This window comes from Eptesicus fuscus, chromosome 1 (assembly GCF_027574615.1).
Source record: "Eptesicus fuscus isolate TK198812 chromosome 1, DD_ASM_mEF_20220401, whole genome shotgun sequence".
Classification (NCBI taxonomy): domain Eukaryota; kingdom Metazoa; phylum Chordata; class Mammalia; order Chiroptera; family Vespertilionidae; genus Eptesicus; species Eptesicus fuscus.
In genome coordinates, this window is record NC_072473.1 from 75,894,781 (window position 1) to 75,920,946 (window position 26,166).

Sequence of the window (26,166 nt, forward strand, 5' to 3'; positions counted from 1 at the left end):
GAATTTATTAATGATGATTAAATCTCTCTCTCTCTCTCTCAAATTTCTATTATGGTATCAGCAATGATATCTAAAGCAATTTGTAATTCCAGTCCTTCTTCCCTAAAATCAAATTACATTAATATACACAATTGAATATTAAATAGAGTGACATGCTCTGTTTTTTTAAAGATACTTTTGGAAAAATACTTTGATTTGCAAAGGCTTGAAATATAATTTATGATAAAGTCAAAATTTATATCACAGGAGTAATTTAATTTCAAAAAATATTTCTTTACATAATCAGTGAAATGGTTACTAAAGCAGGAGCTCTCTAAATGCCCCTACTGAACTAAAAGTGGGGAACATGTGGGCATATTTTGTGGAGTTGCAGAATAAAGAGGCAGAGGAACCATCCAGTTCTGGACAGCCCTTGCCACAACTCTAACCTTTAAGGGTATTAGGAAAGAATGTGGTATGATCAGAAAGGAAATGAAAAAGGGAAGGAAAGGTAAAAAAAAAAAAAGAAAGAAAGAAAGACACCTCACATCTCTCTACATTTGCTACATTTACTGATCTTTCGCCAGGAACAGGAACTATTTTCCTTAGTACACATCTACACATCAACATTGGAAAGGCTTCTTCCCAGGGATACATTGCAGTTTGGAATCTGGGTAAACTGCCTCTTCTGATCCTCTCCAGAAAGCTACCATGGGACTACTTACTGCCTTTTTAAAAAAATCATCTTTATTGTCCCCTTTTTCCCTCCTATTGACCCTTGCACCCCACACCACCCCCATACTGCACGATTGTCTGTGTCCATGGGTTATGCATATTCTATATAATAAAAGGCTAATATGCAAATAGACTGAACAGTGAAACAACCGAACAACCAGTCACTATGATGTGCACTGACCACCAGGGGGCGCGAGCAGAACATGGTGGGCATCAGCCGCGGCAGGATGGTGGAGCAGGTGAGTGGGGGCACCAGACCAAGGCCGGATGCTGGTTGCTATCATCAGGGCAAGCCTCTGGTGGTTACTGAAAATTCTTTGCTCCTGTGCACCGCAGTCCCACCCAGTGCTCACACCTGCTGCTGGCGCTGGTCCCACTCACACCCACTGCCAGCACTGGAGCCGCTGATTGCACCCGCTGCCAGCACCTGGTGCCGGCCCCAATTGCTTGGCGCCATCAGTGGGTGCGAGCAGCAGCTGCTGGCCATGATCGCCCCTCAGGGCTTCTCCACCTCCTCCTGCTTCTGTGGGGCAGCAGCGGTCTTTTGTACCCACTGCTGGCACCAGGCCCAATCGCTTTGCGCCACCGTCAGCGGGAGCAAGCGGGGCCAGTGCTGTCAGCGTGTGGGAGCGGCGGTGGTGGGATAGAGGTTTCCAGCAGACAGGGGACCAGGGGCCATGGCAGGAGAGGCTGGGTGGGGGCATGGAGGATGGGCTGAGACCTGCCCCTGTGCCCACTGCAGCCTCGTGGCCCACAGTTCCTTTCAAGGTGCACAAATTCGTGCACTGGGCCCCTAGTCCTATATAATAAAACCCTAATATGCAAATTGACTGAACGGTAGAACAACTGGTCGCTATGACATGCAATGACTACCAGGAGACAGACGCTCAATGCAGGAGCTGCCCCTTGCTGGTCAGTGCACTCCCACAGGGGGAGCGCTGCTCAGTCAGAAGCCGGGCTCATGGCTGGCGAGCTCAGTGGCAGTGGCGAGAGCCTCTCCCACCTCTGTTGCAGGCAGGTGGTAAGGAGTGAGGAGTCCTGGACTGTGAGAACCCTGGACTGCGAGAGGAATGTCTGACTGCCGGCTTAGGCGGACATCCCCCAGGGGTCCGGGACTGGGAGAAGGTGCAGGCTGGACTGAGGGCGCCCCCCCCACCCCCCGCCCCACCAGTGCACGAATTTCATGCATCGAGCCTCTAGTATGCATATAAATTCTTTGATTAATCTCTTTCTGCCCCCTCTTACTGCCTTTTCATAAAAGAGAATTGCAAATTGATCCTTTTCTCACCCCCAAGAAAAATCTGCTTGAAGTAAGTGTCTGTCTCCCTTGAGCTGGCCCACATCTTGAGAAGTGTAGCCACAGGTGCTACTCCAAGGCAGAGTTCTTTGGCTCCTTGACTTGACTTTGGGTGTGCCCCACCCCATTTTCTTAGCCAAATGGCCTTAAGGCTTCTTCTCAAAATAGCTTACCAAGAGTTCCTAGTTATTTTGCACATTTTCTCCTCTTTCCTTCTTATAAACCTGTCCTCGGTTTTAGTGCACTCTAATTTTGGTGGGCTTAGTTATCACAATAAATAAAAACATCCCTTGCCCTGGCTGGTTTGGCTCAGTGGATAGAGCGTCGGCCTGCGGACTGAAGGGTCCCAGGTTCGATTCTGGTCAAGGGCATGTACCTTGGTTGCAGGCACATCCCTAGTAGGGAGTGTGCAGGAGGCAGCTGATCAATGTTTCTCTCTCATCGATGTTTCTAACTCTCTATCCCTCTCCCCTCCTCTCGGTAAAAAATCAATAAAATATATTTAAAAAAAATAAAAATAAAATAAAATAAATAAAAAGATCCCTCAAATAATTCCTCACTGCAATGTTATGCAAATCACTGAACTCATTCGCTTTAGTGTTTAAGCAGCTGTGTATTATGGCCATGGTACAAAGAGGTGAAGGCTGTCCTAAAAGGATTTTTTTTTTTTCTTAAAGAGCTTAAAAAAGAAAAAATATATTACTCATAAATTGTTTAGATCCTGAAAAGGAAAGTCTACCAAGACATTTTGTGGCTGATTACAGTAGTTAAATAAACCGATTGGGGCGGCAGTGGGGGGAGGAAAGGCGCACTCCGTGAAGAAATGGGTGGCTTCTGGATATTTTATATTCTTCCTGTATGGGTAGAAAGGGCTTTCTAAGGAAGGTTTTGAATTAGACAAGAAATCGTATGACTACTTACTGGGTGCCCTTCGATAAATCCTCTCACCCATCTGCACTTTGTTTATTTACGTGCAAAATGAGGAATAAAATCTACTTCGCAAGACTTCTATAAGGATTGCATGAGAAAATGTACGCGAAATCTCCTTAGTACATAGTAAGAGTTCCTTAAAGGTTAGTTGGTGCTACTGCTTCCGAGAATGGGCCATTCCTTACTCCACAATCCCAGAAACTTTGTTTTCTGTAGTTTAACACCCTCGGTTGTAAAAGGATAAGAAGAAGAGCACTTTTATATCTAAGACTCACTTATTTGGACAAACAAACAAACAAACAAACCCCGCTTTAAATTTTAGGTAGGCAAAATACACTTAACTGGTGGCGGGACCTACTTTGAAAGCACCCCCACTCAGTTCTCACTCCAGAGGATTATGGGAAATGTAGTCCTGCGTTCCAGTGGGATGAGTAAAGAAAAGCGGGTAGGAAACTACAATTCCCAGAAATGAAGCGGGACTATTTCCCTGTCCGGAGGTAGCGCTGTGGGAGGGAATTGGCGATCTCGCTGCCTACGTGGGAGAGAAGGAGGGTTGGGGGAAGTGTGGAAAATCTGAACCTGAGCCACTGCTGCCTGAAGAAGATTTGGTGGGAGGAAAAGTAGAAGGGAAAAGAGGGTTGGAAGGTGAGGTGAAGAGGGGATTTAGGTCGCTGCTCACGGGCGGCACAAAGTTCTTGACGATGTGGCTGAAGCCTGAGGAGGTGCTCCTGAAAAATGCGCTGAAGCTGTGGCTGATGGAAAGGTCCAATGACTACTTCGTGCTGCAACGGCGTCGGGGCTATGGGGAAGACGGCGGAGGGGGATTCACAGGTAAGTTGTGGCCACCCTCACGCGCCTCCGGGCCGTGGTCCCTGGTACTTAGAAGGTGGTGAGGAGAACAGTTACTCGTCGCCACCCACCTCCGGATCCTAAACCCTGGGCGGAGGACTGGGGTTCTTCCCCCGCCACCACCTTTGCGTTGCTCTCCTCGAGTCCTGAGAATGCATCCCTGGATCTGCAGTTGCTCTTTGGATGGGACAGCGAAAGGGAGGACGGGTTCTTTCTGAGGCAGAGTACCTTCCCTGTCGCTTCTCATGGGGGAGGGGACTGATGAGTGTTAGACCTGCACGGATCGCGTTTAGGCTGGTGAGCGGGGCCAATTCGCAGTTTTGGACTTAACTATATTCACAAAATCCCTATTGATAATCACTACCCTGCGGAGTGTAAGTGTATGTGGGGCGGGGGGCGGGGGGAGGCAGGGAGGATGGTGAGAAAGGAAGGAACCCCATCACATTCAGAAGGACTGGCTTCAAATGAGAGTAAGGAGTGAGGGGTGGGCGAGGGAGAGGTCTACCAAATTGCTGACCTCTCCCAATTTAGCATCTTTTACTTTGTCTACAAGGTTTCAATCCTTGGGCTCCCCTCTCTAAGTAACCATCGCAGTTTACTTCTGTCTTGAGTGCTTGGTGCTGCCCTTTCTTTCAAAGCCATGATTGTAAGCAAACCAATTAAACCAACGGAAGTTTTAACTTTTCCTGTCTAATCCATCTTACCTTCAATTCTTTGATTTACAAATCAAGAACTATTCCTTGGTCAAGTGCTTAAAGCCACCAAAGAATTTGATTTTCCGACCCCTCCACTGGGGTAGGAGCATTCCAAGTTTTGGACATTGCTAAGACCAGAGCTGTTTTTGTGTGACACATTCTAGTTTGGTGTTGTGGCCTTGAAGTGGCGGACCAGGCTTAATTTAGGCAGTGTGAGTAGCAGAAAGAGGGAAGAATCAGAAACTCTGCCTTTTAGTCCCATTCGAATCTCTTGTTAAATGGCATTTGACAAATCAATTTTTTTTTCATTTATTCAACCGTAAGTGCCTAGTAGGTGCCTCATGGAATGCCAAGGTACAAAGACCTAAGATTCAGTTCTCTGCCTTGCAGTGCTCATAATCCTCATAAGTGGGAGAGGGTCTGGTTAAGAGGAAGTAACCAGTAATCCAGGCAAATTATAATTATAATCAGTAACTAGTAAACCAGCTAAATTATAATTAGAACCAAATAACTGAAGGGTTGAATAAAGATTCCTGGAGGAGATGACATTGCTTTTCCTCTTCTGCAAAATGGTGTTTATCTCACAGAGTTGAGAGGATAAAATGAAAGCTAATAGTGCCAAATCAATGTATGTTGTTAAGATGTGTACTGCTATTTCCTTTTTTCAAGCCACACCCAGCGTGGAAATAATTTTGAGTTTCTACAAGGACATTTTTTAAAAAAATCTTGCAAGACCTATCTTATCCAGCTTCTAAAAAGGCTCTTTTGAAAATATGGCAAATAAAATTGCCTCATTAGATTAACTTTTTTTTTTTTTAGTTTTCTGTTTTTTAAAAGTTGCAAGTGTTATTTCTCAGAGGAATCTTTCCATTTAACAGATACATATATTTTCCAGATTAAAATTTGAGAATCAGTCTTCATCATTACCCAGTGATGTAATTTATCCTCTTAGTCTACTGAGAACAAGTCAAAATATATTTAAATAGATCTTTACAACCCTGTGTTACAGCATAATATTTTGGTTCCCAGTCATTCTGTTTGACCAGAATTTTTCTGATGTTCTTGCCCACATTAACCCATATTAGGAAGTGTATTTTGCTTTTTACAACCATATTCCTGAAAAATAATAGGCAAGTCATTCTTGAGAATCCAATCACTGTAATATATTAAATGTTTTTTTTACTTGTTGCACATTTCCTTTATATGATCACTCCTTGTTTTCTGTGTTTGATTTTTCGTTGACATGCTTTCTTAAAGCATAGACCAATTGCACCAGTTTCTTTTTTTTTTTTTTTTTTTTTTTAATTTTTTTTTCATTTTTTTTTTTAAGTTTTTTTTTTTTAATATTTTTATTGAGGTATTATATGTGTACATATCTTACTATTACCCCCCCCACCCCACACCCACACATGCCCTCCCCCCCCAGAGTTTTGCGTCCATTGTTTATGCTTATATGCATGCATACAAGTCCTTCGTTTGATTTCATAACTCCCCCACCTTTCCCAAACTTTCCCCCTGTACTTTGAAAGTCTGTTTGATGCTTTACTGTCTCTGTATCTATCTTTTTGTTCACCACTTTATAATGTTCTTTACTATCCCTAAATGAGTGAGATCATGTGGTATTTTTCTTTCATTGACTGGCTTATTTCACTTAGTATAATGTTCTCCATTTCCATCCAGGTTGCTGCAAATGATGAGAATTCCTTCTTTTTTATGGCAGCATAGTATTCCATTGTGTAGATGTACCACAGTTTTCCGATCCAGTCATCTGCTGATGGGCACCTAGGCTGTTTCCAAATCTTAGCTATTGTAAATTGTGCTGCTATGAACATAGTGGTGCATATATCCTTTCTGATTGGTGTTTCTAGTTTCTTCGGATATATTCCCAGGAGTGGGATTACTGGGTCAAATGGGAGTTCCATTTTCAGTTTTTTGAGGAAACTCCATACTGTTCTCCACAGTGGCTGCACCAGTCTGCATTCCCACCAGCAGTGCACGAGGGTTCCTTTTTCTCCGCATCCTCGCCAACACTTGTTGTTTGTTGATTTGTTGATGATAGCCATTCTGACAGGTGTGAGATGGTACCTCATTGTTGTTTTGATTTGCATCTCTCGGATAATAAGTGACTTTGAACATGTTTTCATGTGTCTCTTGGCCTTCCTTCTGTCTTCTTTTGAAAATATTCTGTTTAGGTCTGTTGCCCATTTTTTTATTGGATCATTTATCTTCCTCTTATTGAGTTGCATAAGCTGCCTGTAGATGTTGGAGATTAAACCTTTATCAGTGATAGCATTTGCAAATATGTTCTCCCATGCAGTGGGCTTTCTTGTTGTTTTGTTGATGGTTTCTTTTGCTGTAAAAAAGCTTTTTATTTTGATGTAGTCCCATTTGTTGATTTTCTCTTTAGCTTCCATTGCCCTAGGGGCAGTGTCAGTGAAGAAGTTCTTGTGGCATATGTCTGAGATTTTGTTGCCTGTGGATTCCTCTAGTATTTTTATGGTTTCCCGTCTTATGTTTAAGTCCTGTATCCATTTTGAGTTTATTTTTGTGTATGGTGTAAGTTGGTGATCTAGTTTCATTTTTTTGCATGTATCTGTCCAGTTTTCCCAACACCATTTATTGAAGAGACTGTCTTGACTCCATTGTATGTTCATGCCTCCTTTGTCAAATATTAATTGAGCATAGTGGTTTGGGTCGATATCTGGGTTCTCTATTCTGTTCCATTGATCAATATGTCTGTTCTTGTGCCAGTACCAGGCTGTTTTGAGAACAGTGGCTTTGTAATACAGCTTGAAATCTGGTATTGAGATCCCACCTACTTTATTCTTCTTTCTGAGGATTGCTGCGGCTAGTCGGGGTCTTTTTTTATTCCAGATGAATTTTTGGAGAGTTCTTTCTAGGTCTGTGAAATATGCTGTTGGTATTTTGATGGGGAGTGCATTGAATCTGTAGATTGCTTTGGGTAGTATGGACATTTTAATGATGTTGATTCTACCAATCCAGGAACATGGTATGTTCTTCCATCTGTTTACTTCTTCCTCTATCTCTTTTTTCAGTGTCCTGTAGTTTTCTGCGTATAGGTCTTTTACCTCCTTAGTTAAGTTTATTCCTAGGTATCTTAATTTTTTTGGTGCGATGGTAAATGGGATTGCTTTTTTAGTCTCTCTTTCTGTAAGTTCATTATTGGTGTATAGAAAAGCCATAGATTTCTTGGCGTTAATTTTGTATCCCGCTACATTGCCGAATTCATTTATTAAGTCTATTAGTTTTTTGATGGAATCTTTTGGGTTTTTTATGTACAATATCATGTCATCTGCAAATAAGGACAGCTTCACTTCTTCTTTTCCAATTTGGATGCCTCTTATTTCTTCTTCTTGCCTAATTGCGATAGCTAATACTTCCAGTACTATGTCAAACAGGAGTGGTGAGAGTGGGCATCCCTGTCTTGTTCCTGTTCTTAGGGGAAATGGTTTTAGTTTTTGCCCATTGAGTATGATGTTTGCTGTGGGTTTATCATAAATAGCTTTTATTATGTTGAGGTATGAGCCTTCTATTCCCACCTTGTTGAGAGTTTTTATCAAGAAAGGGTGTTGGATTTTGTCAAATGCTTTTTCTGCATCTATTGATATGACTATGTGATTTTTATCTCTCAATTTGTTTATGTGATGTATCACGTTTATTGATTTGCGGATATTGTACCATCCTTGCATTCCTGGAATAAATCCTACTTGGTCATGGTGTATGATCTTTCTGATGTACTGCTGGAGCCGATTTGCTAGAATTTTGTTGAGGATTTTGGCATCAATGTTCATGAGGGATATTGGCCTGTAATTCTCTTTCATTGAGTTGTCTTTATCTGGTTTTGGTATTAGGGTGATGCTGGCTTCATAGAAGGAGCCTGGAAGTGTTCCTTCCTCTTGAATTTTTTGGAATAGTCTGAGGAGGATAGGTTTTAGTTCTTCCTTGAAAGTTTGATAAAACTCTCCTGTGAAGCCATCTGGCCCCGGGCTTTTGTTTGCCGGAAGCTTTTTGATGACTGCTTCAATTTCTTCCATAGTTACTGGCATGTTGAGTTGTTTAGAATCTTCCTGATTGAGTTTTGGAAGGTTGTATTTTTCTAGGAATATGTCGATTTCCTCTAGGTTGTCCAGTTTGTTGGAATAGAGTTGTTCGTAGTATTTTGTAACAATCCTTTGTATTTCGTCGGGGTCTGTTGTTATTTCACCTCTTTCATTTCTGATTTTGTTTATTTGGGTCTTCTCTCTTTGCTTCTTGGTGAGCCTGGCTAGAGGTCCATCAATCTTGTTTATCCTTTCAAAGAACCAGCTCTTGGTTTTGTTGATCTTTTGTATTGTTTCTTTGGTCTCTATGTCGTTTATCTCCGCTCTGATCTTTATTATTTCTTTCCTTCTGCTTACACTGGGCTTATCTTGTTGCTCTCTCTCTAACTCTTTGAGTTGTTGGGTTAGGTAATTTATTACCATTGTTTCTTGTTTTTTGAAGTAGGCTTGTAGAGCTATGAACTTCCCTCTCAGGACTGCTTTCATTGTGTTCCATAGATTTTGGATTGTTGTGTTTTCATTGTCGTTTGTTGCCATGATGTTTTTTATTTCTTCCTTGATGTCTTTGGTAACCCAGTCATGGTTTAATAACATGCTGTTTAGTCTCCAAGTGTTTGATTTCTTTGGGTTGTTTTTATTGTAGTTGATTTCCAGTTTTATGCCACTGTGATCTGAGAAGATACTTGATATGATTTCTATCTTCTTGAATTTGGAGAGACTTTGCCTATGTCCTAACATATGGTCTATCTTTGAAAATGACCCATGTGCACTTGAGAAGAATGTATATTCTGTGGCTTTGGGGTGAAATGTTCTGAAGATGTCGATTAATTCCATCTGTTCTAGTGAGTCATTTAGGATTGATGTTTCTTTGCTGATTTTTTGATTAGAGGATTTGTCCAATGGTGATAGTGGGGTATTGAAGTCTCCTACTATGATTGTATTACTGTCAATCTCTCCTTTGATATCTTCCAGGAGTTTTTTAATGTATCTTGGTGCTCCTGTATTGGGTGCATATATGTTTACCAGAGTTATTTCTTCTTGTTGGATTTCTCCCTTTAGTATTATGAAGTGGCCTTCATTATCTCTTGTTATGTCCTTCACTTTGAGATCTAATTTGTCAGATATAAGTATTGCAACCCGAGCTTTTTTTTCATTTCCATTTGCCTGGAAAACCTTTTTCCATCCCTTTACTCTCAGTCTGTATGCATCCTTTTTTTTGAGGTGGGTTTCCTGTAGACAGCAGATATCTGGGTTTTGTTTTCTTATCCAGTCTGTTACCCTGTGTCTTTTGATTGGGGCATTCAATCCATTTACATTTAAAGTTATTATTGATAGGTACTTATTTGACGCCATTTTTATTCTATACCCCTGTGTACCTTCTTTGCTTCCTATTTCTTTCTTTCTTTTTTTTTTTTTACAGCAGACCCTTTAGCATTTCTTTCATTGCTGGTTTGGTGGTGATAAACTCCCTTAGTCCTTTTTTGTCTGTGAAGCTCCTGATTTCACCTTCAATTTTGATTGATAGCCTTGCTGGGTACAGTATTCTTGGATTTAGACCCTTCCTTTGCATGACTTGGTATATTTCATTCCATTCCCTTCTGGCCTGATGAGTTTCTGTTGAGAAATCAGTTGCTAGTCTGATGGGGGTTCCTTTGTATGTAACTGTCTGTCTCTCTCTGGCCGCTTGTAAGATTCTTACTTTGTCGTTGGTGTTTGCCAACTTAACTATAATGTGCCTTGGCGTCGGTCTTTTGGGGTTCATTTTGCTTGGAACTCTGTGAGCTTCTTGGATTTGTGTGGGTTTTTTCTTCCCTATATCAGGGAAGTTTTCTGTTATTATTTCTTCAAACAGGTTTTCTATTCCTTGCTCAGTTTCCTTTCCTTCTGGCACCCCTATTATCCTGATGTTGTTTTGTTTTGTATTGTCCTGAAGTTCCCTTACGCTCTCCTCCATCTTTCTAATTTTTGTTTCTAGAAGCTGTTGTAATTGGGTATTTTTTTCCATCTTGTCTTCTAGCTCACTTATGCGGTCCTCTGCTTCATCTAGTCTACTCTTGATGCTTTCTATTGAGTTCTTTACAGCAGCGATGTCATTTTTCATTTCTTCTTGGTTCTTCTTCATTTCTTCTTGGTTCTTACTCATATTGTCGAATTTGTCTTCCATCCTTTTCAGCCACTTTATGACCATTTCTCTGAATTCTTTCTCTGATAGGTTGTTTGCCTCTAAATCGTTTACTTCCTTTTCTGGTGATGCCTGCTTCTCTTTCCTGTTTGGGCTGTTTCTTTGTCTCCCCATGGTCTCTCTTCTCCGGATGTCTGGTTATATAGATTTCTCTCTCTGGCGTTGATTTAAAGGTATAAAATACAACACAACCAGGCACAACAGACAAGGCACTGAACAGAATTGTATTCACGATATTAATAACCTCCAATAAAGGTAACCACCAGAGAAAGACAAATTAGGGAATAGGAGTGGAAGAGGGAGAGTAAAAAGAAAGAACAACAACGAAGAAAAAAAAAAAAAACAACAACAAAGAGTGTGAATCTGAACTTGGGAAAAGAGCAGAAAGAAAGAAAAGAAAAAACAGAAAAGAAAAAAAAAGAGAGACAAGAATGATACTAAGAGAGAAAAGGGGAACAAACTATATATATGGGGAGTAAACTCCACTAGAACAACCACTATTCCCAGCAAATTCCAGCAACACGAGCCTGGAGATTAATACAAACTGCAACAGCAGCTAATATCAAGTGAGGCAAGGGAAAACAAAAGTAAAAAACAAACAAAAACAAAGCAAACAAAAGAACCAACCAAACCAACAAAAAGAATAATCAAAACAATCTCATAAAAAAGCATAAAAATTCAATCTAATCAACATTCAAGCAAACAACAACAAAAGGCCCGAGAGAAAAATAATTTTTTAAAGGTAGCGTAGAGAGAGGTTTGTATGGATTTGGAGCAGGGGGTTGGGAATTAGATATATAAGTAGGGTGAAGTTTTAGCAGGGAGTAAACTGAAAAAGTAGGGAAAATCTAAAGCCAGAAAGGGTTAAGATAAACTGGGGACCAAAAGGGGAAAGGTTAGGAGGAGAGTGATGGCATAATTTTAGCTTTGAGATAGGGTAAAGCGATTGTAAGGGAAAGATGCAAATCGAATGTAGGACACTAATCCAAAAATAAAAGAAAGGGAAAATCTAATGACATTAAAAAAAAAAAGTAAAATAATAGTAATAATAGTGCTGATTGAAAATAAAAATGTAATAATTAAAAAGGTGAAAATCAAGTGAGGAAAAAGAAAAAAATATTAGTTTCTTAAGTAAATGATGCAAAAAATGAAAATAAAAAAACATGAGAATAAAAAAATTGAAAAATTGAAAAAAGAATTGAAAATTAAAAAATAGGAAGACTAAAATGTGCAGTAGCGGCTGTCATTCACTTCCTCTATTATTCTGTTTGGTACGCCTTTTTCCCAGTCTGGGCGGTATTTCAGTTCAGCTTCATTCCAGGGCTCCTCAGTGTTGGAAGCCAGTCCTGCATTTTAAGCCAGCCCTGTCTTAATTTCTCGTATTTATTTTTGATTACACCAGAGACAATTAGCGTTTCAGCCCCTGGGTGGCAGTGTTTCTGAATTGACTTCCGGGCCTCTCTAGCTCTTTTTTCTTTTTTTTTTTTCCCCCCTTCTATGGCACTCACTACCGGTTTGTGGAGATGTGCGCCTCAGAGCTGCCTCTCTGATGGTCACAAGCAGCTCTGGTCCCCAGGTTCCGAAAAAACACCTTCCCCCTGCAGTCTTTCAGGGTTTCCACCTGGGTTTACCTCTGTATTGGGCTTAGCAATCAGAGTCGGAAAGAGCCCAGGTGTGCGGACCGTGGGTCTGTGCCCCAGACTAAGGAGCCTGCACTCCTTTGAAAATTCTTAGTCTGACCCTCCTCGTCAGATTAAAATGAGTTGCTTTCAAGAGGTCACTTCTGTTAGCAGCTCAGAAGACCCCCCTCCTCATTCACGGATCACGGCAGTTCCAACTGCCGCTGATTTTTCTAGGCACAGACCTCCCGGCTCCTGCCGGTCCTGCGGCTGCCGCACTTCCCTCACCCAGCGCTTCCCTCACCCACCGCGGGGATTAGAAACCGCAGCTTATTTCAGACAAAATCTGACCTTTCCTTGGTGCAGTGAAGAGTTTCTTTGAATCCGAGTGTTTGCGCTGATAGGGGACAGGTGGTCTGGTGCTCCCAGCAGTTCAGTGTTTGCAGTTGTCGCAGAAAGTCAGGTTTCCACCAAAATCCTCCTTTCCTTGCAAGATGGCGAGGCGCCCGGCGAGCCCGCAGCTCCAGGAGGGGACCCAGCCCCTGTGGGTGCTGCGCGGTCAGAGGAACACTGCCCAGCACTCCCCCGCCTTCTCCTGGAGTTTAGCTGTCCCTTGGCTTGCCCACATACACTCCCTCTGCGAGCCTCCGCTGCTCCGACTCTCCGCCCCAGGAACAGACTCCAAACCCAACTCTATTCCGTCGCCATTTTTCTGGTCCCCTGCACCAGTTTCTTATCTCTGTCCCATCCACTTTCATTTACTCTTCCCCATATCTCTAGAATAAGAGATTTGTCTGAAGAAATGAACCAAGATTTCTACCACACTTGTATGTTGAGAATATCCATAGCCAAATTTTTGTGGTCAATTTATATCTCTGCATGATTGTTTTACTTGTGGTATTGTCAAGATGCTTGAAATTACCAAGTGAGAGCTGCCACTATATTTCATGTAAATTAAACAATGGGTAAGAAAGGAGCAAAGAGATGTTGTTTTTGTTAATCCTCACCTCATAAGGATATTTTTCCATTGATTTTTAGAGAGAATGGAAGGGAGGAGGAGAGACCGATAGAGAGAAACATGGATGTGCCATCAATTGGTTGCCTCCTGCATGTGCCCCAACCAGAGCCAGGAACTGAGCCTGCAACCAAGGTAGTGTCCTTGACAGGAATTGAACCAGGGACCCTTCAGTCGCCGGCCCATGCTCTATCCACTGAGCCAAACCAGCTAGGGCAAGAGGTGTTTGTTTTTTTGTGGGTGTCTAGAGCTAAATGAAGTGTGTGCTGATTTTCATGGCTGCTCAATTACCTTATTTTTACTAAAATTGTGAAGCCAAGAGCTTTGCTGTGCTTTACTTACTGCAAATCCACATGTGGATTAGCTCCCACAGGAGTTTGACTCTGTGCCAGCATAAGCTTGCCTTTGTCCATTTTGTTTGCTAAAATCCAGTGTTATATCCTACTCCTTTAAAATATTCATTTATACATTTTGTTTAATGAAGAAAAGATAATGACCATCTCAAAATGTTAATAGTTGTACTATCTTTAAGATTTCATTTCTTTGCCTTGTAATAATTGGCAATAACCACCAGCAATGTAATGACTTTTACTGTGGAGTTGGTGACTTTATTTTTTCTAATAATGGAATTGGAGCAATAGAGAACCCTAGTATGGTTATAATAGGAGACTAATTTGGAAGTTAGAATTCTGAGGTCCTTTTTAAAATTCTGGAACACTTTTGGTGAATATCTGATAGATTATTTACCATTTGTCTAACTTTATCTTACTTAATAGTCCTGGTTCCCAGCAGAGTGGAATATCTTGTGGAAATTTTTGTTATACATAAGATTAGTTTAATATAAAGTTATTTTCTTTCATTTAGATAAGTAATTCACCATTCAGGATTTTTTGCAGTTACCTTACATTATCCCTTGTTCCTCCTGCCTGATTAAGGATAATTCTCTTCTATAGCATCTAAATTTAGCACCTCATTTTATGTGATTAAAAATAATTTATGCATATTTGGCTTATTAAGCACAAGTGAATTTGCTCTGCTTTTCAAATGGGAGCTACTACCTGAGTGGAATTATGGTGCTGCATTCTATTAAGAACTTTAGTGTATGGGATTTAGGAAGATCTGACAAACAGGAACACAGAGTGCTTTTCACTCCCCAGGGGTTACCCTAGGGAGTTTCTATTTAGTAAGTTAACAATAAGCCAACATCCACAAATACATGAATACACCACCGAGTCCAACAATTCCACTTACCGCATTAACCCTTCTTCCTTTATCTTTCCTGATTCTTTATTATTTTTATGCCTCTATTCAGTTATAATTGTTTTATAAAGGTTTTGTTTCCTCATCTTCTCTACCTCACAGCATTGTTATGTGAGTCAAGTGAGTTTTGAAACCTGTGAGCAACTGTATAAACATTTGATAGTCATTTATCTATTAAAGAAGGAGTAAGATGTTAAGTAACATTTTCCCTAGTAATTACTCTTTTCATGTTGTACATAGAAATTGATTTGGAGTAGTAACGTTATGTCCAATATGCAATGATATCACTGTAAAAGCAAAACACTTCTAGTTAATAATTCAAGAATTTGGGTATGATGATGATTGTGCATTTATGGTTTATAATCAGAATAATGTGCAACAATTAGAATAAAGTATCACAGTAGCATTACTTTTTGATCTACAATTGCCCAAAACCTAGAAATTCTCAAATAGAACTTTTACAGATGTAAATATCACTTGTTGTCTTACTGAGTGGTATTAAAGAATACATATAACTTTAGTTATCTTAGTTATGTTTTTAAAAACATAATAATTGAAGAAATAAAGATTCAGCTGGTGAAATCCCATGCTTCTGTTGTACAGTAGTAGAACGACTATGGCTGTGAAGTAAGTTAAAAATTAATAGCAAAATAAAGAGCACTGTAATGTTTGCCATGTTGTATAGCTATGACATGGATTTTACATTACCTTTCTGTTAGAAAATTCGCCCAGTTTTCCACCTCTTGCTGCGGCTATATAAGCACAAAAGGAAATGTAATGGAACAAGATATATTCATTCAACAGATAACTACAGGTGCCTTCTAAAAACCAAACAAACACTGTTTTAAGTTCTAGCAATAACAACAGTGAGCAAAACAAAATCCCTGTTCTTATGGAGCTAACATATTAGTTGAGGAAGGCAAATAAACCAATAATGTATTATATGGCTGGTGGTGATGAGCAATATGAGGAAAAATAAAGTATAAGGATAGAGAGGGTATTTTAGAAAAATTTGGTTTGAGAAGACTTATTAAGTGATATATGAGCAGAGACTAGAGGGACTAGAATATATGAGCCAAGCAGATATTTGGGAGCAGAGTGAATATATATATATATATATATATATATATATATATATATAATTTTTCTAGGAATTTTACTGTGATGGAAAGCTGAGAAATGGGTGGTAGCTGGCTACTGTGCTGGATGCTGGGTATACAGTGTTGAATAAAACAGAAAGTTTTCCTACCCTCACACAGTTTATAATCTGGTGGGACAGACAGATAATAAACAAGTAAGCAAACTATATAATTACTAAGGTTGTCAATAATATCAGCCTGGTTTTGGTAGCTTCTAAATAGTTGCGGGGGCCTGATGCGGCGGGGATCTCCCTTTTCCGTGGCCAGCACGGAGAGAGATGAAACTGGTTCTTGATAGAGGCGTCCAGGGATTGAGAAATAAAGAAATAAAGAGACACAGAAGTAGATGCAAGCTGGGTGCCAGGTGGGTCACTGACCTCCTCTGCTGGAGAGACAGACAACCCCTGAGCCACGCAGCACATTTATTTATACTCCCATATACAAGGCGGGTTCACTGAAAAACTTAAGATTAAAGGAGCTTGGGAGGGCCCAGGTCTATTTCATTTCTTCTTTTCCTGTGCTAGACTGGTTCCACATCTCAAAGCCCTCTTCCGGAACCTAGACAAAGGTAAGCCAGGAAATAACAACACCTGCGCACTCCTGGGGCGAGGTGCAACTGACATGACTCTCTCAAATATCTTGGGCTTAATCAACAGCAAGCTAAGGAATGTCCATGTGTCTTCCCAGGGGGCCCTCTACATCTCCCCCATTTTTAATTTTTTAAAAAATCTTGCATTTACAGACCAGAAATAAACATATAAGAATGAAAAATGTTTGAGTCCCAATTTCAATGTCCAGCAGTTCCTCGTGTGTACATGTCAGCAGTGATATCTGGATGGCAGACAAACGGTGGCGATGCAGGCCCGACCGTCTCTGGTTTGGTCCTGGGCATCCTGCAGTGACACACTGCTGCTGACTGCTAGTATGGCAAGGTGTCATCAGCGTCTTCCATCCCTGGACTGTTTCTCCTCTTGTCTTCATGGCTGGAGCATTCCTGTCAATTCCTCTCCTGCAGGAATCCACATGGTCTTGGAGTTGTTTTCTGAAAATATACAAACATATTCTCGACCAAAAGTTAGTAAAGCAATCCTTTCTATAAATTTGACTTGGGATCCTTTTCATTTTTTGCCCAAAATGATTTTCCTTTGGCTTATTCTGATACCAAGTGTGTTTTTTCATAGGTGTCCTGCTCTTAGTATTATAAATAAAAATTAGTTTTCAAAGTAAAAATTTTTCTGGATATTTTTCCTTACATAATATTTTTCCACTATCACCCCTTTGTTTTTGATTTAATTATTAGGAGGATTTTGCAAATTTTTTATAATGTAGTCTTGATCACTTTAAGTTTCATCTGCACAAAAATATGACTGCCTTTAGGTTCATTACATGTTAAGTAATTTTACCATGAAATGAACTACCAATAGAAATTTTTGTTAATACTTTAGGAACAGCCTTTTGTACAATTAAATTTTCTTGAATATTCAATTATTCCATTTAGCCAATTTAAATTAATCTGAAAATTTGACTATTTTACTGTTAAAATTTTAATACTCTTAACAACAATGTTAGTTTATCCTGTAAATGTTAAATGGAAAGGTTTATTTGCATCCTTGATAAAGCCTTGAGCATTCCTGGATTTAGGCCGGATTTAGACATAGGGCAGCTGCCATCAGCCAACTCTCTGTTGTCTGGGTCCCAATCCAAGCTGGGCCATGTCTCTTTCTGTTGTATGGGTCTCTTTCCGATTTGAGCTGGGCCAAGTCTCTGTATGTTGCCTGGGTCCCGATCTGAGCTGGACATGGGAAAGCGCGAAGCAGCTATGGGGCAGGAGACCTCCCTCAGAAGGGGCGAGTGTTCAAGCCCCTGCAATGTTGGGGGGGTGAGGTTCTGTGCCCTACCTCTGTTGACCCCCTTTTTCTCTCCTGATGGCCCCTTGCGACTGTGCCTGTCTTAGGTTGTTCCTCCCTTGAGGAATCTTACCCGTCTTTGACTAACCAGCCATCCTCCGGGGCCAAGCAGGGTGATGTGAGGTTCAGTTCCGTCTCCTTGATAGCCTATGCCCCTATGGCCTCCATGCCCAGCACCTGCCTTGGGATCCCCTCGCCCGCTGGCGGGGCCCTGGCATTGATCACATATCTTGGGGAACCCAGGTTTCTTCTCCAGGGAGGGCCCAGCTCACGCCATTGTGCGAGAGACAGATCCGTGGTACCAGCCATCACGAGGCTTCAACCTCAGCATGAACTGAAAACTCAGGCAACAGCTGTGGGAGGGTCCCTCTTGGCAAAAAGGACCAATATGGAATGTTCAATTGCCTTCCCAAGGGGGCCTTCCACACAGTGGAATTAAATCCTTTCATGTGCTTTAAAATTGCTGCCAAACATTCAAAGAATTAGTTTGTAAGTTTGTTTGGTATATGCTGTTGTAAAATATCAAAAATTATAATGACATTGTAGAATATTATGTAAGGATATCCTTTGCTCTAGGCCATGGCAATCCAATTTCAAACTGGCTGTCAATTATTTAGTTACTCTGTTTTGGCTTTTTTGGGGCCAAAACCTTCATAACATTTAAAGTATATTTATTAATTTTTATTTGATAAGGCTTTCCATGCAATTTCAAGTATATTAGATCTTTTTTTAAAAAAAGATTTCCTTTAAGAAGAGAGGATAAATTTCTTGTATTACTCCGGGCCCTTGGAGCTTTCCAAGAATCATCTCTGTTAAGACCTTGAAATTTTAACATGGTAAAAAAAACCATCAAATATATATATATATCCGTATATGATTTAAAGATTATAATACTTTTTTATAATTATCTTAATATATCAAATTTAAACTTTTAGAGCTGGCCAGTCAAATATTTTTAGCATGTCCTAGATTAATAACACAATAACACTTTATATTTCTAAGAATAAATACAAGACATAATCAATTAAGAGCTTCAATTCTGTCCTCTAGGTTTCATGCAATGCATACTCAGATCAACATTTCAGTATTATAACAATTCAATACATTTAGATCTTTTAAATTTATCATTTGATTTAGTAAACTTCCAAGTTCTTTTTAAATTTCCAGCCGATAGGCCTGGCCCAGCCTCTAAATTTCAAAATGGTCACAATTTTCCTGCTGGGGAAGTCAAGAAGCAACCTCTCAGCCATTCATATGTAAACTTGACTATTTTCTTCCTGCTATTTACTTGCCTCTGGTGGGAAATTTCAAGAGTTACTTTAGATGTCTTGGGACACTAGCCTGTATTTCTTTCTCTGGTTCATCTTTGCCATTTTTAAGGCCAAAACAGTCTCGGGTTTTTATTCTGTACACAGCAAAAAGTTAAGTTCAGCTCAAAACTATGCGCACTCGTTTTTAAACCGGCCTTTTCCCTTTACATGTGCACAGAAACCCCAGATGCATTTATGAATTTGTAAAAGCTTTAAGTCATTAGCTGGAAAATAAATAAAGATGGCGAGAAGATGAGGCCTCTCAAAGTGGCCTTTCCCCCACCTCCTTGTTTCTTCAGGGGAAGTTTCAGTAATGGTCTGGCATCTACTGTTTTTATCTTATTTAGTTTTTCAATTTTTATTGTTATTTTTATTTTTTAAGGAAAGAAAAAGATTTTTTAAGATAAAGAATTATTGGCAGTTGCTGAGAAGTTCCTTTTAGACTTTTTCTACCTGGTTACAAGTAGTTTACACATGGAGGCAGAGGAGGTGCAGATGGTATTCTTTGAGACTTGCACCCTTCCAGTGCACCACACATAGACATTCTTAAGCTCTCCTGTGCTGAATCAAGGCCATCACCATTTAAAATAGAATTTTTTTTTTCTGGACTTTTGCTGAGTATTGGTCACACAACTGCTTTCTAACCTTTTCCCAGGTTTCATTAACAAAACTTAAGAAAGAAATCAAGAATCTGACTACGCTTAACAGAGCATAGTTTAAAGCATTTTTGAGGATTACCCACGTTTTACACCCGGTTGATATAATTTTTACAACAATCCACTCCTTCTTACCTTAAGTCTGTGGTGCGCGCACACTTCTAGGAGCGATCCCTTGCCTCTTGCCTCTTGCCTCTCGTTGGGCGTCAATATGCGGGGGCCTGATGCGGCGGGGATCTCCCTTTTCCGTGGCCAGCACGGAGAGAGATGAAACTGGTTCTTGATAGAGGCGTCCAGGGATTGAGAAATAAAGAAATAAAGAGACACAGAAGTAGATGCAAGCTGGGTGCCAGGTGGGTCACTGACCTCCTCTGCTGGAGAGACAGACAACCCCTGAGCCACGCAGCACATTTATTTATACTCCCATATACAAGGCGGGTTCACTGAAAAACTTAAGATTAAAGGAGCTTGGGAGGGCCCAGGTCTATTTCATTTCTTCTTTTCCTGTGCTAGACTGGTTCCACATCTCAAAGCCCTCTTCCGGAACCTAGACAAAGGTAAGCCAGGAAATAACACCTGCGCACTCCTGGGGCGAGGTGCAACTGACATGACTCTCTCAAATATCTTGGGCTTAATCAACAGCAAGCTAAGGAATGTCCATGTGTCTTCCCAGGGGGCCCTCTACAATAGTCACGAATAAGGGGTATTTGAAATCCCAAAAACAATTTTCCAAGGCCAGCTCTGGTGTAAAGTATGCTGATAAGATGTCCTGTTAAATGATACAAAGATTTCCTAAAAATAGTGGTTAATAACAATAGGTGGGGGAGAAACCAAGATGGTGGCATAGGTAAACACCTAAACTGCAGCCTCGCACAACAATTTCAAAAATACAACTAAAAGACAAAACAGACATCATCCAGAATCACAGGAAAGCTGATTGACTGGAATTTCTACAACTAGAAGGAAAGAGAAAACCACAAGGAAAATAAGAGGAGCTGTAAAAGCCTGAGGTACGGAGACACGGGCGTGGGCGTGCTGAGAGGACGGAGCCAGAGAGGACAGGGCGGCTGAGTGCCTGGCTGGCATTCTCTAGCAGGAAGGAGATAAAAGCTCTGGACTGCACTGAACCCCAGTTCCGACTGCACTGAACCCCAGTTCTGGGCCAGACCCTGGGGACCCAGGCTCATACTGGGGGAATCTGGGCTGTAAGGTGGAAACTCAGGGGAGCGGCGAAAGGCAGAGCTCCGGAGGCGCGCACATGAATGCGCACAGAGGACGGATTGTTGACTGTGCCGCTGGATTGCCCAAGCAGGAAAGAAACAAAAGCTCGGGACTGCACTGAACCCCAGCTCCGACTGCACTGAACACCAGTTCTGGGCGAGACCCTGGGGACCCAGGCTCATACTGGGGGAATCTGGGCTGTAAGGAGGAAACTCAGGGGAGCGGCGAAAGGCAGAGTTCCGGAGGCGCGCATGTGAATGCGCACAGAGGACGGACTGTTGACTGTGCCGCTGGATTGCCCCAGCGGGAAGGAGACAAAAGCTCCGGACTGCGCTGAACCCCAGTTCTGACTGCACTGAACCCCAGTTCTGGGCGAGAATCTGGGAATCCAGATTCATTGGGGGAGAGACTAGACTGTTTGGCAGTGGGTGAAACTCCAGGGCGCCTTTCTCTCAGAGGTGCTTGCAGCTAGTACGGAGGGACACTGAGACCCAGGAACCTCATAGGGCGGGGCTGACGGGAAGCCAAGGCTGTAGGCTCCACCCTGAAACTCCGCCCCATCCAAGCTGAGCACAGAGGATTTTACAATTTTGCAAGTCTAGTTGAATAAGGCTGTCTCCCGGTGTAGACACAACTGATCCTCACAGCCAATTGGCCTGGAGGTCAACTCCTCCCACTGATACCAACAACAATCAAGACTTAACTACAACAAGGCTGTACACACAGTCCATAAAGGGGTGCACCAAGATTGTCCACCTCAGGTAACTGGGGAGGCCGAACCACTGGCCCATATAGAACAACTAGCACACAAAACTACCCTACCAACTCAGGGAAGCAGCAAAAATGGGGAGACAAAGAAACAGGTCAAAAACCAAAGAAATGGAGGAAAACAAATGACTGGAGATAGAGTTCAAAACCACGGTTATAAGGTTTTTCAAGAATTTCCTAGAAAAGACCGATAAATTTAGCTAGACCCTTGAGGATACGAAAGAGACCCTCGAGGATATGGAAAAGGACCAACTAGAAATTAAACATACACTGACTGAAATAAAAAATATTATACAGACACCCAACAGCAAACTAGAGGAATGCAAGAATCAAGTCAAAGATTTGAAATACAAAGAAGCAAAAATCACTCAACTGGAAAAGCTAAAAGAAAAAAGAATCCAAAAATTTGAAGATAGTGTAAGAAGCCTCTGGGACAACTTCAAGTGTACCAACATCAGAATTATAGGGGTGCCAGAAGAAGAGAATGAGCAAGATATTGAAAACCTATTTGAAGAAATAATGACTGAAAACTTCCCCTACCTGGTGAAAGAAATAGATTTACAAGTCCAGGAAGTGCACAGAACCCCAAACAAGAGGAATCCAAAGAGGACCACACCAAGACACATCATAATTAAAATGCCAAGAGCAAAAGACAAAGAGAGAATATTAAAAGCAGCAAGAGAAAAACAGTTAATTACCTACAAGGTAACAGCCCTATGACTGTCAGCTGATTTCTCAACAGAAACTATGCAGGCCAGACGGGAGTGGCAAGAAATATTCAAATTGATGAACAGCAAGAACCTACAACCAAGGGTACTCTACCCAGCCAAGCTGACATTCAGAATTGAAGGTCAGCTAAAGAGCTTCACAGATAAGAAAAAGCTAAAGGAGTTCATCAACACCAAACCAGTATTATATGAAATGCTAAAAGGTATTCTCTAAGAAGAGGAAGAAAAAGAAAAAGGTAAAGATAAAAATTGTGAACAACAAATACATATCTATCAACAAGTGAATCTGAAAATCAAGTGAATTAAAATTTTGAGGTACAGAATAAACTGGTGAATATAATAGAATCAGGGGCATAGAAAGGGAGTGGACTGACAACTCTCAGGGGTAAAGGGGTGTGGGGGATGCGGGAAGAGACTGGACAAAAAATCGTTCACCTATTGATGAGGACAGTGGGGGGGAGGTAAGGGAAGAGGGTGGGGTGGGAACCAGGTGGAGGGGTGCTATGGGGGGGGGAGAGGAACAACTGTAATAATCTGAACAATAAAGATTTATTAAATTAAAAAAACCACAAACAACTAAATAACAATAGGTGGTATTCTGCTGGCAGAATTCCAGTGTGACATCTGTGGCGCAATTTGCCAAAAACCAGTTTGGATTGTTTTTGAATTAAATCAGCCATCTATGAGCACTAACAGTATCTGGGATGGGATGGGAAAGGCATTCTAAGTGGTAGGAATAATATTATAGTACAAAAGCCAAAAATGGCAGTTGTTGGGGACTTAGCAGTTATTCCATATTCATTTACTTGTGATTGAGAATATGAGAATCAAGAGATAGTGCCCTTAGCAATTAGAAAAGGTTAAAGAGCAATGACCTCATCTATGGAAGATGGAGACCTGAGATAGAAAATTAAAGGGACCTGAGAATTAAACCTTTGTTATTTTTGTTCTACTCTTTCCACTCCAGCCTAGGTGGTCTTATTTTTCTCACTCCAATAAAAAGAAGTGAATTTTTAAAACAAGGGATAATCACATTTGTTGATTTTTATCACTATAATTGTTGTCCTCTTGTTTTAAACTTACCAAAATAATGGTCAGCTTTATTTTTTCTAAATAATATTTTTAAAGTACTGTACTATATATGAATTTATTCATTTGTGGCCACACTTGCTTATTGCTTTGCATCTAGGAATTCAAATGCTGTTATTTTCTTTAGTTTCTGTGGGGCTACTCTTTTTGTACATTATGCATCAAGTCTTACAATGTAAGAATATGCTATAAATAAAGATGGTAACTGAAAGATGAAACAGAGGGCCGGAGACCATGGTTATACCAGGATACAGGCTTTATTGGAGAGAAGACCCCTGCTGGCTCCCTTCCAGAGGGAAAAAAAGAGGGCGTGCCGGGGTGAAAGCTCCTTTTGAGGGGAGGAAAAGAGGGGATGGGGCTTAGGGTACTCAGCACACGCTGATTGGTAGTATCATGTAAGGCACATGATTAGGGACCTAGGGACTTAGGAATCAGGGGCTTAGGGTATTTGGCAGGTGCTGATTGGTGGTTCAATGGACAGTCCATATAAGGTGTTCAGGAATGTCCAGCTTCAGGTGGAGTTTACATCATACTCCGTCCATCAGTTGGGGGAAGGGAGGATCTATCATTCCAGGCTTTTGTTAATATTAAAAAAAAAATTGAGAGTCCGGGCAAAGTCAGGGGGTGGAGGTCCATCTTCCGTAACTGCTTCCAGCTGAGAGGGGGCGTTGTTAGGGGCATCTACCCGGGGTCTCAAAGATTCTGGTGTTAGGTTCTGAATTCAGTGCCAGATAGATCTCTCCCACCTTCTGGTTGGTGAACGCCTGCATTCTGTTCTGCAAGAAACTAGTGAAACAACGCATGAGACATGGGCCAAAGAGCAAAATTAAGAGTATAGATACCAGTGGGCCTAATAGTGGGAGGTGCCATGGAGTAAGTGAGCCACAAACAAGTAGTGTTTTCCATGCTGGATGAGGAGTGCAGCTCCAAGAGACTGGTTGGAGAAGTCTTGAGAGCAATCCTGTTGAGTCACTTGGGAGGTAAAAGCTGGTCCTGAGGCTGCCACAGCATCACTTGTCTGGTTTTGCTGCTTTTCTGGGCCTTAAATACAACTGAGACTTAGATGTTATTTTTAGGGGGAAAAGAGTAGGGGTCTCAGTTGCCTCACTAGTGATATGAAAGGGGAGAATAGGTTACCCTGGGGGTGAGGTTTTTGTTTTCCCAGGTTTGCCCCTTGCTGGGCATCCACATGTTTCTTGTAGGTCAGTGGGCGGGACCAGTGTGTGTTAAGGGAAAAAAAGGTTAAACAGAGTCCGCCAGGGACTCCTGCACTCCAGCGTTGACCTGGGAAAAAGAGTGCTTAGTCAGAGAGGGACAGGTTTAGGGTTGTAAGGAGGTGGCGGGATGAGACACGTGGAGAGGAATGATCTGCTGAGCTGGGTCGAAAGAGTCAGAAGACAGAGAAAGGGGTTTGAGAGGGCAAAGAGGACTTTTCGAGGAGGATCTGATGAGTGGAACATGAGGAATAAAGCAAGGGGGGAGAGCGGGAGGGTGGGTGGGGAGGGGAAGCCTGTTCATAGGAGTCTCGAACGCTTTCCAATCCGGTGGCAAAATTATATTGGAATGTTACGAGGGGGGTTTGGATTGAGAGGTTCCCAGGACCGGAGGGAAGGGCCAACGAGAAGTTGGAGAGGAAAGAAGCATCCTTTTTCTCTGTCAACCAACCCGAGAGAGTGAGAGAGAGAGAGAGAGAGAGAGAGAGACGAGAAAAGGTTCCAAGGTCGTCACCCTGAGACTTTTCCCGTAGAGACTAGCAGAGTTTTCCCAGCCAGGCGCCTGGGCTTTTGAGAAGACTTGAAGCTGAGGAGACGGGAAAACTCCGAGGCCCTTCCAGGTCAAGGGAATGAGGGGTGGGGGGAGTCCCTGAAGCCTACCGGTAAGAAAGCGACGAGATTCCCACGTGTCCTGGTACGGCAGGGTTCGAGAAGTGTTCTGAGCAGGCCAATCGACTCAGAACCATGCCACCGAGCAGAGCCAGATCAGGAGTCAGAAGCTCAGGGTTAGGTTCCAGGATCGTCTGTGCTCACCCAGGTTCTTCATCCCGGGTTTCGGCACCATTATGAAAGATGAGAGAGAGGGCCAGAGACCAGGAAACAGGCTTTATTGGAGGAGATGACCCTGCCGGCTGCCTTCCAGAGGGAAAAAAAGAGGGCGTGCCGGGGTGAAAGCGCCTTTTGAGGGGAGGAAATGGGGGGACGGGGTTTAGGGCACTCAGCACACGCTGATTGGTAGTATCATGTAAGACACATGATTAGGGACCTAGGGACTTAGGAATCAGGGGCTTAGGGTATTTGGCAGGTGCTGATTGGTGGTTCAATGGACAGTCCATATAAGGTGTTCAGGAATGTCCAGCTGCAGGTGGAGTTTACATCATACTCCGTCCATCAGTTGTGGGAAGGGAGGATCTATCAGTAACAATTCTCATAGTTCTTTATGTTTTAATCTTTAGAAATGTAACTAGGCTTGATTGATAATTCATGCATTCTTCCCTCCCCCCCCCCCCCCACATGCTATTGTAATCTGCCATTTTGGGTATCAGTTACTTCACTAAAATATTTTTGTAAATCCTTCAATGAGTAAAGATTTCAATTAGGGAATGAAATGAATGCTTACGTATTTCCAGTTTTCAAGTAAATGTATTTTAAAAATCCAGGGAGAGGGAAAACAGAACAAAAGGAGAATTATTATTAACTGTTTTTTAATGATCTTTATGTTGGTAGCTTTCA

The 26,166-nt window shown here is 41.6% G+C and overlaps 1 protein-coding gene across 1 annotated transcript in view; it reads left to right on the forward strand.

Annotated features, from left to right (window-relative positions):
* Window positions 1-3,503: 3,503 nt before the first annotated feature.
* The window catches only part of TBC1D8B (TBC1 domain family member 8B), a 91,522-nt gene continuing 68,859 nt past the window's right edge, over window positions 3,504-26,166 (forward strand). The window contains exon 1 of the mRNA XM_008156327.3: window positions 3,504-3,772. Coding sequence (XP_008154549.1) covers window positions 3,643-3,772 — 130 coding nt within the window. The 5' untranslated portion in view covers window positions 3,504-3,642. The remainder of the gene's footprint in view (window positions 3,773-26,166) is intronic.